General features: G+C 35.8%; 3 protein-coding genes across 5 annotated transcripts; 2 read left to right on the top strand and 1 right to left on the bottom strand.

Annotated features, from left to right (window-relative positions):
• The first annotated feature begins 306 nt into the window (after positions 1-306).
• Positions 307-1383, top strand: LOC110776828 (uncharacterized). The gene is made up of 2 exons (XM_021981387.2): positions 307-934; positions 1094-1383. Exons 1-2 carry the CDS (start codon positions 307-309, stop codon positions 1381-1383), a joined length of 918 nt encoding a protein of 305 aa, XP_021837079.2.
• Positions 1384-2853: 1470 nt separating this feature from the next.
• Positions 2854-5830, top strand: LOC110793932 (protein WHAT'S THIS FACTOR 1 homolog, chloroplastic). Of its 2 annotated transcripts, none has more exons than XM_021998870.2 (3): positions 2854-4545; positions 5563-5647; positions 5767-5830. In XM_021998870.2, exon 1 carries the CDS (start codon positions 3014-3016, stop codon positions 4343-4345), a length of 1332 nt encoding a protein of 443 aa, XP_021854562.2. In that variant the 5' UTR covers positions 2854-3013; the 3' UTR covers positions 4346-4545; positions 5563-5647; positions 5767-5830. The 2 variants fall into 2 exon arrangements, with proteins under 2 accessions (XP_021854562.2, XP_056699607.1); XM_056843629.1 differs by having other exon boundaries at positions 2861-5086.
• Positions 5831-8996: 3166 nt separating this feature from the next.
• LOC110793931 (calmodulin-binding protein 60 C-like) lies at positions 8997-12960 on the bottom strand. Of its 2 annotated transcripts, none has more exons than XM_021998868.2 (8): positions 12556-12960; positions 12325-12418; positions 12016-12092; positions 10594-11090; positions 10293-10456; positions 10072-10203; positions 9687-9954; positions 8997-9339 (listed from the first exon to the last, which is right to left on the bottom strand). In XM_021998868.2, exons 1-8 carry the CDS (start codon positions 12624-12626, stop codon positions 9086-9088), a joined length of 1557 nt encoding a protein of 518 aa, XP_021854560.1. In that variant the 5' UTR covers positions 12627-12960; the 3' UTR covers positions 8997-9085. The 2 variants fall into 2 exon arrangements, with proteins under 2 accessions (XP_021854560.1, XP_021854561.1); XM_021998869.2 differs by having other exon boundaries at positions 9795-9954; positions 12556-12959.
• Between the last annotated feature and the right edge of the window lie 569 nt (positions 12961-13529).

The raw sequence follows: 13529 nt of genomic DNA, 5'->3' as shown, positions 1-13529 counted from the left end.
CTTTTACAGTTATGTGTGCCCATACATTGAATTGTCACACAAAAGAAATCTACAAACCTTATCAGAAATCTAAATCTTTTGGAGTTGGTTCCCCATTTATTGAATTATCAATGAAGAAAATCTGTAAACCTTATCAAAAATCACATTTGTTATACTTTTGTGCCCGTACATCATAAACAATAGTTATTTCCTTTGAATTATTTCACAAGGTCTATATAAGGGGTTTTACTTCATAGTTCAACACACAAATATAAGCATCATTTCTGCAACAAAACACTTTCCTCCTCTCAACAAAAAATATCACAAATGAACTCTGATTCAAATTCTTCTAGTTCATCTAGTTCAGGGTTATTTGACTACATGGTGAACGACTTTGTAGAGTGGCATGAATCAATTACTGAAAGGCGAAAAGAAGATGAATGGATCGAGGAAGCGATCAATACATCTGTTGTTCCCCTTGTAACCTCTACTTACCAGGTCCCCTTCACTCCTGAACCTACGTACCAAAGGTGGTATGTACCAAGAGATCGAGAAGATTCTGATATACGGTTATATAACGACTACTTTAGTCCCCGACCATTGTACACAGACGATATGTTTCGCCGACAATTTCGCATGCGTAAAAATGTTTTCACACGCATTGTGAACCAGCTAAGAGAAAGTAATGTTTACTTTCAACAAAGGCCAAATGCCACCGGAAGACTAGGTGCATCCCCCCTCCAAAAATGCACTGCAGCAATTCGAATGTTAGCATACGGTACATCAGCCGATGCAGTTGACGAATATCTTAAAATGGCGTCAAGTTCTGCAAGGGAATGTCTCTCTCACTTTGTTGAAGGGGTCGTCTCTGAATTTGGACCGGAGTACTTGAGGAGGGCGAATACTACGGATACTGAGCGACTCCTCCGGGAAAGTCATATTCGTGGATTTCCTGGCATGATGGGAAGCATTGATTGCATGAACTGGGAGTGAAAAAATTGTCCACGTGCATGGAAAGGAATGTATCAAGGGAGAAGTAAAACATCGACTATAATCTTAGAGGTTGTTGCTTGACAAGACTTGTGGATATGGCATGCTTCCTTTGGTACACCAGGTTCTTGTAATGATATAAATGTCCTCCAGCGGTCGTCGGTGTTCTCTGATATTTGTGAGGGTAGAGCTCCAGATGTTAGCTTCAATGTCAAAGGAAATACATACAATATGGGATATTATCTTACCGACGGGATCTATCCAAAATGGGCAACATTTATCCCAGCAATCAAACATCCACAGACCGGTAAGCACAAATTATTTACCAAGAAGCAAGAGAGTTACCGAAAGGACGTTGAACGTGTCTTTGGAGTGTTACAAGCTCGATTTGCAATAATACGTCACCAGGTCTAGCTTGGTCGACTGAAATTTTATGGAAAATCGTAATGGCATGTATTATCATGCACAATATGATTGTCGAAGATGAGCGAGATGGATATTTGCATTACGATGCATCGGAATTTATCAATGATCAACCTTAAAATGTAGTTGGATCATCAAACGGTAACAACAACCAACCACTTACCGTGAGAAATGTACAATTGGATAGGCACAATTTAAGTGGTTATATGGCGAACAGAAATAATGTTCGTGATAGGGAGACCCATATTGCATTAAAAAATGACTTGGTTGAGCATATATGGGGTCGTTTCGGCAACGAATGAAAAGATTAAGAAGACCAAAGTCGTTGTTAATTTAGATTGTATTTTAAATGTTTATGCATTTCTTGTTTTATAAATTATGTGATCTAAATTTTATGTTATTTTAATATTCATTTCAAATTCAAAATAAATAAATTAAATAGCTTACATAATAAAATGCTTTAATTAAAAAATTAATAATTAACGATGTCATTAGTTTTATTAATTAATTATGTAAGTTCAATAACTAAAAATAATTAGTACTCCCTCCGTCTCTTTTTGTTCTTTACGTTTTCTTTGTTGGGTGTTTCAAAATGTTCTTTACATTTCCTTTTATATCATCACATAAATGATTTAATATTCTATCAAAAATTGTGTCTAATTATTATTTTAACCAATTAAATCCATTGAGTCATTTAATCTTTCACAATTTTCCATTGGGACATTAACTTTTTCTCATTTTCCCAATATCAAAATTTTGATAAGAGTGAAAACATTATAAATAAATGTATTTTTCTCGTTTACATAAAAAGTTAGAAGAATCTCAATGCACATTAATTAGTCGTTAAAACGCGTGTAAAATACCAAACGTAAAAAACAAAAAGAGACGGAGGGAGTAATACATAAGAGAGAGAATAAATGGTGGGGTATTGATAAAATTAGGAGAGAGAGTGATGGGCAACCTCACCATTGAAGAAAAGTAAATAAGGTGACTCGTAATAGTGACTCATAATAGTGACTCAAGATAGTGAAAAGTGATTTGAATGATGATGTAGAAGAGAGATAAGATCATGTATGATTGTGATAACTCAACCTTTCTTCTTCAACAACTCAGGCTCTAAGAGCATCAATTATAGATGACTCTTAGCCCCCTCTTAAGGAGAGAGAAATGTTAAGAGCTACCTCTTAGCAAAACCAAGGCAACTCTTAGCTTCCTCTTATTTAGAGGTTGATGGAGGCTTCTTCTAAATAAGAGGTAGCTCTTAGAAAATAAGAGGGGGTTGAGGTGGCACATTGTGGGATATCATGCTTAATTTTTTGCACTTTTGTTATAAAAGTAAATTTAAAATGTGAAAAAATTAAATAAGAGGTAGTGTATAAGAGTTAGTGTATTTCTTGGAATTTTTAATAGCTAACTCTTAATAAGAGTGGTAATGAAGTGGATGAGGAGAGAGACTAAGAGTGGAAAAATAAGAGATAGCACCACTATTTGATGCTCTAAAACCCTTTCTTCTTCAACAACTCAACCTTAAACCCTGCAGGCCTGTACCCTTAAAACCTCCAGAGAAAGAACGTGTTCTGGTGATTTAATTGGAAAAATTGTAACTTATTGAACAATATCAATGAAACTAATCAACAAACTCAAATCCACCAAACAATTCAATGGGAAAAGTTTCTACAACATCCTGAATCCAAACACTCACCAAATTCAAGTTCGTCAAATGACAACGAGCAAAAGAGTACAAGACAGGAGCAAGAAGAAGCGAGTCCACGACCTCGAAATCGTCACTGAAAAATGGAAAATCTTCCACAAAATCCACCATTTAATGGAGGTAATCAAAGCTGAACCTGAACATGTTATTTCAATTCGATATCTTGAGCAAGAACGCCGTCAAATTAACCTTCCTAAACCCCACAAATTATCCGATTTCCTCCGAAAATCGCCGAAATTGTTTGATTTGTATAAGGATCGTAATGGGACTTTGTGGGTCGGAATGACCCAGGATGCGGAGGATTTGATTAAGGAGGAGGAGAGGGAAATTCAGGCGCGTTCTGATAAAGTGGCGGAGTTTGTGACTAGGATTTTGATGATGTCGGTTGATAAGCGAATTAGGGTTGATAAGATTGCTCATTTTAGGAGGGATATGGGGTTGCCATTTGATTTTAGGGACAATTGGGTGCATAGTTATCCTAGTCTTTTTAGGTTAGTTAAGTCTGAGGCCGAGGATGGTGGTGTGGATCATGAGTTTTTAGAACTGGTTGGTTGGAAAAATGAGTGGGCAGTTACTGAATTAGAGAAAAGAAGTGGGAATTTTAATGGGGATTCTCCAGGGAAGCTTTCTTTGGCATTTCCTATGAAGTTTCCGCCAAATTTTAAGAAGGTGTTTAGGATTGGTGGGAAGCTAGAGCATTTTAAGAAGAGGGAGTATTTATCCCCTTATGCTGATGCTCGAGGGCTTCAAGCAGGATCACAAGAGTTTGATAAACGAGCAATTGCAGTTATGCATGAATTGCTAAGTTTTACACTTGAGAAGAGGCTGGTGACTGATCATTTGACTCATTTTCGGCGTGAGCTTGTGATGCCTCAGAAGTTGATGAGGTTGCTGTTGAAACATTTCGGTATTTTTTATGTTTCGGAGAGAGGGCAGAGGTTTCATGTGTTTTTGAATGAGGCTTATAACGGCCAGGAGTTGATTGAGAAATGCCCCTTGGTTCTTTGGAAGGAAAAGGTTATAGATCTAATTGGTTATAGAGGGAAGAAGAAGAAGCCTGCTACTTTCGATGAATTTTCTGATGTTGAGGATAAGGACTTGTTCAAGAGTGATTCTGACGATGAGAGGCTCCAAATGAACTTAGAGAATGAGAATACAATGGATGGTTTAGATGATGATGTGCTTGCAGATGATGCTGTGATGGATATTGAGGAAGTTTCTAGGGCTTATAAGGATTCTTAACTATCATCCACTCCTGTTTACATTCTATTCAAAATGGATGATTCTCGACTTCTTGTTGATTTTGTGCAAGATCAAACTTCCTAACTTGCATTTTCTGTTAAAACGTGACTTGAGTTATACTATGTATTCTTTTGATTGCGACCTGGAGAAAGTTGTTGAAGACTTGTACTTTTAGTGCATTGAGCTGCTCAAATTCTCTGGTATCTACTACCTAGAACTTAGTGTACAGTTTTTCCTCTTTGCATTTTTATTGAACAAAACCAATAAGGTCTCCTAGTTGTATTGTTATCTTGTTTCCTGGCTCATAATCTGTTATTCTAAATATCTGTGTTTTCAGATATTCAGTATCAATATGCAAATGCTTTTATGATGTTTTCCCCCCTTCTTTGGGACAAAAATCTGTCATTCAAGCTAATTTCTCCACTGTGACCTCTTACAAGTTACGGGTTGGTGGTTGTATACGCATATTGAATGTACCACTTCAAGTTATGGCTGGTTTGAATAATTTGTGGTTACTTCTTCAACTGTGGTCCTGCATTTTGTTGTAAATACAAGAATTTATAGTCTGTCGCTATTAACTTGAATTGGTCGTCAGAAAGTTTACATGCTAATAAGCTGTACAGTTTTAGTTTATGAGTGATGGCTATATTTGACCGATCAAGTTTGAATTGATGGATTGATCTGTTTGTGTATCTTCGCAGTGATTTGATTTTTAGTTCATTGTCAGTTGAAATTGTGGTGGTTAGCAATTCTTAATTTGGCTTTGAATTGAGATGGAATTAATGAATTTTCTCTCAATTTTGTAGTTTAATTGATGATGATCTGGTTTACCTTTTTTATTTTTTCATTAAGTTCAAGTTGTAAAATTGAAATTGTGTTTTTGAGAATGGATTTTATTATGGTTAGTGATGTGTCAAGTTTGAGATCGATTAAATTCCTGGGTTAGCATTTCTCTCATCTCCTCTATTCGAATTCCTCACATAATTCGTTAATGATTTCAGATTTTGGTTTGTTTGCTTGTTTGTCAGTTTTAGTGATTGATATGGGCTGGGTTCTTCTATTGTTGAGTTCAAAAGGGGGAAATCCGGGTTAATTCTTGTGGTTTCTTTTTGTTTTCCTTGCTGGTATGCCAGAAAGAGGAGGAATATTAAAATTTCTAATTAGTTGTTTCCGTGTCATAGTCAAAATTACATCCAGGCTACTTTTTCTTTTGGCAGGTGCAAATCTTATGAGAAAGCAAAGAAGAAATTAAACATAGTAGAGGCTCCAAATATCCTTACAATTGCATTGAAGCGGATTTAGGTAAGCTTCAAGTGTAGAATGAGAATTACTATGTTATTCTTTCACATGCTAATTAGTAATTACTATGTTATTCTTTTGAATGCGAATTTTGAACTCCGGTTTTCTTTCAATTAATTCAGTCTGGGAAGTTTGGCAAGCTCAATGCAATTGTAAGGAAGTTTGGCAAGCTCAAGCTGAATGAAGTTTGGCTAGACAATTCTGTTCCCGGAGATTTTAAACATAGTCCCACATATGAGAGGAAGTGACAAATCGCCAATATACAGATTCTATGGGGTCGTTGTTCACTTGGATATTATGAATGCTTCTTTTTCAGGGCACTATGTTAGTTATGCCCGAAATGCACGGAACAAGTGGTACAAGACTGATGACAGCATGGTATATTGGTATGATTCTTGTATTTTTTGTTATAGAAGTTGACAAAATTAAAAACACAAGGGTGGTGGGACTTGGGATCTGGGAAAGATGACGGCCAAGAAAATTTCTTCCTTTAATTTCTCGAATTTGAGTTCAGTTTTGTTACTGATTTATGCACTTCAGCTTTTGATTTCTTGAGCAGCTGGTGATAACATATATATCGGACTTTTGATTTGTTGTGAGTCACTCACTAAATGTCTTCGATGCTACCATTGAGAGCGTTGTGTAGTTTAGTTCATCTAGAAAACTCACGAACTACGTGTGGTGTTGCGATTTTGGCTGCCAAGTACTTGCTTAATGTTAGCTTATTGATAGAGCCACTTTTGTTGCCTTTACAGGCCATTTTAGTCGCAACATCTGTTATGACTTATGACATTGTAAGATTATTTACAGGCTGTTTTAGTTGCAGCATCTGTTATGACATTGTAAGATTATCTTCAGGAACTTTGTAGCTCTTATTGATGTGGAACTCGGTTGAACAGGTCAAGGATGTGGGAACTGGAGAGAGTGCTAAACAAGGGAGCATATGTGCCTTTCTACTCAAGGTATATTTTATTACTTCGTATATCAGCTTTTAAAATTGCCTCACCCTTTAGATACATAGGTTAATTGTGGTGCTCGTAGATTGGGGATGATATTCTTCTGGTGATGTATTTAGTATGGGAGTTCTTAGATGAATTATTTTACATGTTAAAGGTGGCTGGGATGTGTAGAACCTAGCTGAACCAACTGCTTGATTTCTTAGATGTCGTCTCTGCTTGGTTACTTGAATTCATATGCTAGTTTGAAAATAGTTCTTTTATTTTTATTTTTATAAGAAACGAGATAATAGTAACAGCGAGCAATGAAAGAAACCCTTGCATGGAGTAGATCCTCATATATCACTTCTCCAATTCTGAAACACAGTTTTGTTCCAGAAATAGATTAACCAAATAAAATCAAGGGGTGTTCTCTCAGTTTCGGGCAAACATACTAAATTGCTGAAAAGTAAATTACAGATGCCTATTACTAAACATACTAAATTACGGGCAAACATACTAAATTACTAAATTACTAAACATACTAAACATACTAATTTTTTCCATACATAAACAATTTATGCAAAAGTAGAGAACATAAGATAAAGTAAAATAGATACGACTTTAGGAAAAGGTTTTTGGCGGGAAAATTTTATACCAGAAAGTGGCATGTGTCATTCCTGATGCCTATTTTATTATAATGTAATAGATTGATTCTAGTTACTTTCACTGATCTTCCTACAACCATCAAGAATTACAATAGAGGTTTATCTAGAATTTTCTAGATTAACATTTTAACAACTTTGATGATTCGGAGAATACCGGAAATAGGAATCATGACGGAATATTTGAATGATTTCTGAACTTCTAGAATAACAAACGTGTCGCATAAATTCATTTTATAAGTTATTAAGTTAAAAGAACTATCTTTAATCCTTAAGGCCTATGTGCAGGAGTCTTTACTACTACGTAACAGACTAATTAGCCTGAGATACGCATAGAGTTCAATCTGAAAAATTAACTTTTGGCGAATATAGTTATAGAAGTTTGAAACTTACAAAACTGAAAAGTTTGATTTGTCTGTTTGTATATTCAATTACTTTGTTCAGTTTGTGATGGCTTTGCACTCTTCTTGATGATCTGTTGTTTTGACACGTGCGTGCATTGCATCAATGCATCATCCTTAAATAATAGCTTATCAAACTGCATTGTTTATTTTGAGCCTTTTATGTATGGAAAATACCTGGCTAAGAAGCATCTGTAACAGTCATACCTCATTGCATCTGTGGATTGGCTGTGGCAACAGTTGCTGCAGCAGTTTAGTGGCCCAATTCATTGTCTGCCTAAGATATCATAGGTGCTTCTCTTCTCTTCTCTTGGTCATTTTTTCATATGCTGAAGCATCTATCATTTTAAACCATTTTCAGAATACTTGAACTGATGCATGCAAGTTATAGGCCAAAACAGCTGCTTTTTAACATAGATATAATTTTCTTCTTTATAGAAAATTTCCAAGTGGTAATTTGCAAATAAAATTCCTAGGTAAACCTTTATCTGTTTCTTTGAACTGTGCAGGCAGGCAGGCATAAGTGGTGGTGTTAGTCTACCTGTGTATGTTGATAAGTTCTTCGAGGTTGCAGACTTTCTCAGTATAGTTTTGTAGATCTTGGATTTTATGCTGTTGCATATTTACATCTTAACTTATTCTGCTACATTTGCAGGCAATTGAAATTACAGTGCAGACTGGGTATGGTCTGACTGAATCAGTGAATCTTCTCTTGTTGTTGCTGCTAGACAACCGCCCTATAATGTAAGTGGATCAATTGACTTGAGTTTCTTTCTTTCTCTTAATTAAATTTATTGTTATAATTTCCCATTTTGCAGTTCTGAATTTGAACATTGTAGTTAAGCATCCTCTTGTGTTTAATTTGTTTCCCTTGAAGGTTTTAGTTTTAAGATCAGTTGGTCATCCACTTCAGCCTCCATAAACTTAAACTGTATATGCTGATACAAATGAAGTATTATCTCCTGGTTCGAAAAGCATAGTCAAAGTTAGGGGGCCGTAGGTGATGAAAGGCTGTTTCGAGGAATATCTTGCGTTGTTACTGACACTATTTATATCTTGCCCAATTCACTGTTTAAACAAGTCAAAAGAAACATAGGCATGAAACCTTGTAGTACTTCTGTTACATTAAGCTACACAATCATCCAGTAACACTAACACAAGATTGTTCTAGTTTAAGGGTTATCATCATGCAATGTTAAATCCAGCAGCTAGGCATCCGTTGTAGAAAACATAATATTGAATTTATACAACAAAGAACACCAACAAGGTTTTGTTATACATAATGCTGCCCAATCTCATTGGAGCTTTAAAATAAAGAGAAATATTCGAGGTTTAAACCGAAAACATATGCTAAGCAAAGAGAATTGAAGATAATTATACAAGCGAGACACTTATATAACGCACTCCGTATTATACAACAAGCCTGGAAATTTTATGGTGTCATTGAAGCTTTCGCTTTTTTGCAGGGACACTTGCATCTTGCTGAACAGAAATCATGAAGAGAGCTGCAGCTTTAGTCACGTAACATGCAGTTATTATCTTGCTGGTAACATTGACATGGGATGAAACTTGAGAAACATTCCCCATCTCCTCTAGCCGTGGAGGGCTTCCTTTCAAGTCAATTAACCAATCCAAATTTATATCTTCCCATGATGCTTCTAGTGGCAAGTCATTTTCATGCTCCACCATTTTACCTGTATGGAATAAGAGCAGTTCCAGAAATAGTAAGGCATAAAGAAATGTGCCTAAACATGGTTTAAATTACCATGATTTTAAGACTAGTAATAGAATGTAATAACAGAAATACACCCTCTCCCCCTCCCCCCTTGCCGCCCACAGTGCTCGCTCTCAAAAACATTTCAATTTTATCCAACAAACAACAACAAAGCCAGAAAGTGGCATGAATCGTCGTAGGAGATTGTCATTGTTACCAATCAAACCAGAAAGGAGCAGAAAGTAAAAAAAGAAAAAAACAAGGAAGAGAAAGTGGCATCATGATCAATTTTATCCAACAATATCACAAAATCTGTCAACCCTATACCTTGATAGGCTTGATTTGCTGGTGTGGCATCATGATCAATATTTGGTGGAATACTGCCCATTTGGTTAGATAAAAGACTGCCTGCATTCAGAGTATGCAATAGCTCACCTATAATAGAATTTCCACACGGAGGTGGTGGTGGTGGTTGTTCGTGTCCTTGAATAAATGATGGGTTTATGAGTTCTTGATCCAAGATCTGATTAGCAGGGGAATTAAATTTTAAAAGCAAACTCTGCTTCGGATATGCAGCAGTCTTATCAGCTAGTTCCTGCAAAAGAATTGGAGAAGCCCGAGTGTAAGAATTATTTCCTTTTTGTTTTTTTTACCATCCTTCCTTATAGCATACTGATAAAAGAAGCTAAACATCACATTTACAGTTATCTACCTTCCGAGAATCATCAACCCAGTTTGTTTGACCCATGAATTTAACCCTTGGCTCTTGGGTCAAGTTGCAGGCTTTAGCTTTATTAGCATTTTCAACAATTGCTTTCCACTTTGCTTCAGGAACATGAAGAATCTGATTTTGACAAGAGAGAGCAGGTGATTATTTGGAGAAGAATGCAGCATAACAAAAAGAAAAACGAGAATAGTCCTTAGCTAGCTTACATGTTGCAGTTCTTTTGCTGTAGTGGTTTCACAGCGTTGTAAGAAATCATTTACTGTACGGATTCCTGCTTCAACTGCTCTTTTATATACAGGCCCGTCTTTTCTTATATAAACCAAGCGCCATAAATCATCGTCAATAGATGGAAATTCATGTTTTTTAGCACCTGAACAATGAAAACCATGCACAAATCATCTCTAAATGAAGCTAGATAAAAAAAAAACACACACTTCTTCGAAGTTTGATATAAAATGAAGATTATAAGTTAAAAGTTATGACATAAATAAACCAGAATTAACCTACATTTTTGGCGGCGTTCTTTCACTGTGAACGCGTTGCTTACTGCTTCCTTTACCACCACTCCAGGGGGGAGACCTCTTACAACTTTAGCGCCTAGTCTAAAGTTTCCGTTTCTCATTGATTTGGAGTTATCAGTGAAAGCAATGTGACTAACACTAGCAGCTCCTCTGGTCATTCTAATCTCGCAATTACCCTTCAGAAGTGCTCCTTTGTTCTTCCTTGGCCTGACTATATGTTTAGTGTAATCCTCCGCAGTCAACTCATCTGAGTCATCTCTATCCTCAGTATCAAGTTCATCATCAAGAACATCAATCTTGATCTTCACACAAGATTCAGCCCCAACTTCCACTTTATTCCCAGATTCATCAACTAACTCTACTTCAAGTGATGCACCCTCATCTTCTATTTTGTCCATGGTTAAGAGTGTATCAGGAACATCACCATTAAATTGTAATTGCAATATCCTTGATGCAGATGACTCAGCATGAAAAGGCAATGAGCTGCAACAACAGTCAACCTTAAACTGTTAAAAAGATTAACCAAAATCAAGTTATAACATAGAGCTTGTAGGTAAAAATATCCATCATCGTGACAGAAGTTTCTTGTACCAAGTTTACTCTATATACGATGCTAAGCCTCCCTACACCCCAATCCAAAACCCAGATCTAAGAAATAGGGTTCCGGTTTTGCTTTGTTACACCCACGGAGCTTGCTCCAACCCATAACGTCAACTTTTGTGGAAGACCGCATTACCGAAAGACCAGTTTAATTGCTTAACTAATTAATTTCATTGTTTAACTTATTAGTTTCACGACTTTACTAATTAGTTACAATGTTTAACTAATTAGTTCAAGTGATTAACTAATTAGTTTCAGTGCTTAACTAATTGATTCCATTGCTTAACTTGTATGACACCAAGGTGGTTTTTGTGTAAGACCGCCTTATATAAAAGTTTGTAAACCCATAAAGACTCCGTTTTAGCTTGTAAACCAAGTTCTCAATTTTCATATTATTACTATTTATAAATTAAAATGCAAGACTTGAGACTACTCCGTACTTTGGATAGCTGCACAATTGATAATAAGTAGCACAAATTACAAACCAAAAGGAGAAAATATCATCTACTTTGATATGTTTAATATCCCTTGGGGGGGGGGGGGGGGGTTGGGTTATGGTATCAACTACTTTTAGCCAATCAATGAAGTACTCCGTAGCTTGATATCCCTATTTAGTAATTAGAAATTTCCAAATATGCATAGCAGAAAACATATGGTCTCAAGTTCGAAACCCTCGCACCATTTGTAATTTGTATTGGTATTATGGCTCATTAGCACCAAAAATATTGGTTGAAACATACTAAAGCAATCCACAATATAATTATAATTATATAAGAATTACAAGAAATCATAGACAACCAAGGTATACCTTGGATTAAGAAGCAGGACACATTGTTGCAATAAAGAAAGAATCGGTACGAGTTTTCGATCCAAAACCTTCTCAACCTGATTACATCAAACAATAAACCCAATATGTGAACAATCTTGTTTCTAATCACTCTAAACAACATTTTGTTTTAGTTATTTTTGTCGAAAAATCCAAGAAACAAATATGGTATTCTTGAAAAGGATCATTGGTCATTTGGTTTAAGCATGTGTGAAAACTGAAGCAGAAATGAAAAAAAGGAAATTAGAAATTCTACAAAAATCCAATTACAAAAAAAATGCTCTGATTTACCTCTTCCCCAATTGAAGGTTTAAACTGGTGAACCATGAAGTCTTGCAGCCATTTCAGTTCCCCTAAATTGCTAACACCTTTACACCAACATTTCCTTAAGAGTAATAATACTATCGTTAGATGATGCTAATTGCTAATCAACTCATAAATACACAATTAATTGACAATTACGAGTTGCAATTAAATTTAATGATAAAGGTAAATAAAGTAAACCCAGGTGAAATTTCTTACTCTGGAGGCTTAACTTGCTCATTGAGCTGTTGATGAAGGTGATCATCACCGTAAAATCTTCCAGAATCCATGGATTTTCTACTACTCAACACTGAAATGACCAAAAAAGAAAAAAAACAAGAATTTTTTTGAGAGAGAGAAAGGGTGAGAACTGAGAAGTAAGAAGAACTGCCGCACTGCTTATATAGTTGAAACAGAGGGGAAAACTTGAAATGTCATGGAAATGTAGATTTTCAGGGAAATTCTTAACCAGTTAAACCAGAGTTCATTTAACCAGCTAAATTCACCATTGTAATTGTAGGCAGTTTTTATCCAGTGATTTAGTTAAGGAAAATGATATTTAAATCAAGTTGTGTTGTTAATAATAATGCAGTGATTAGCATTTCTAATCTTGGTAGGTGACGAAGTCTATAGAGTAAAGAAGATTGGAATGCTAATGTGGTGGCACTGTGGTCAGTGGCGGCTGGATTCAGTGACATGTCATCAGCGTCACTGTCGAACTGAGCTTGGGTAATCCGCGTGGTTGGATTTGGATTTTGGAGGAGAAAATTGACACTTGGCGAGTTAGGTGTGGAAACTTTGGTGTCACGGGAATTAAGGAATTACTCTATGCGTCCCTTGTTTTCTTTATGTTTGGATATTATTTATGCCATTTAACAATTAAAGTAATTTGTATTGAGGTTCTTACTTTTATTTATTACTAGTTGTTGGTCCGCGCGCGTCCCTCAAGTTAGGAAAAAAAGATCGCAAAAGTATTATTTTCATAATATAGTAATTACAATTTGAAAGCTTTTCCAGATTATTAATATACTTAATTACAAATAGTGATTCATGGTATTATCCAAGGCGCGAGCATACGGCACAATAATCGCGCTAACGCGCGCCGTCCCCCAAGTTAGAAAAAAAAGATCACAAAAATTATCATTTTCATACTATATAATAATTACAATTTGAAAGTTTTTCCATATTATTTA

The sequence above is a fragment of the Spinacia oleracea genome, chromosome 4 (genome assembly GCF_020520425.1).
Source record: "Spinacia oleracea cultivar Varoflay chromosome 4, BTI_SOV_V1, whole genome shotgun sequence".
NCBI classification, from domain to species: Eukaryota; Viridiplantae; Streptophyta; class Magnoliopsida; order Caryophyllales; family Amaranthaceae; genus Spinacia; species Spinacia oleracea.
This window is presented reverse-complemented; position numbering and strand designations above follow the sequence as displayed.

Coding starts and splice junctions, on each gene's coding strand:
- LOC110776828 (XM_021981387.2), top strand. CDS start 307: ATGAACTCTGATTCAAATTCTTCTAGTTCATCTAGTTCAGGGTTATTT. Junction 935..1,093: donor TCATATTCGTGGATTTCCTG/GCATGATGGGAA, acceptor TTGGTACACCAG/GTTCTTGTAATGATATAAAT.
- LOC110793931 (XM_021998868.2), bottom strand. CDS start 12,626: ATGGATTCTGGAAGATTTTACGGTGATGATCACCTTCATCAACAGCTC. Junction 11,091..12,015: donor GTCCTGCTTCTTAATCCAAG/GTATACCTTGGT, acceptor CTGTTGTTGCAG/CTCATTGCCTTTTCATGCTG. Junction 9,340..9,686: donor AGCAAATCAAGCCTATCAAG/GTATAGGGTTGA, acceptor TATTCCATACAG/GTAAAATGGTGGAGCATGAA.
- LOC110793932 (XM_021998870.2), top strand. CDS start 3,014: ATGAAACTAATCAACAAACTCAAATCCACCAAACAATTCAATGGGAAA.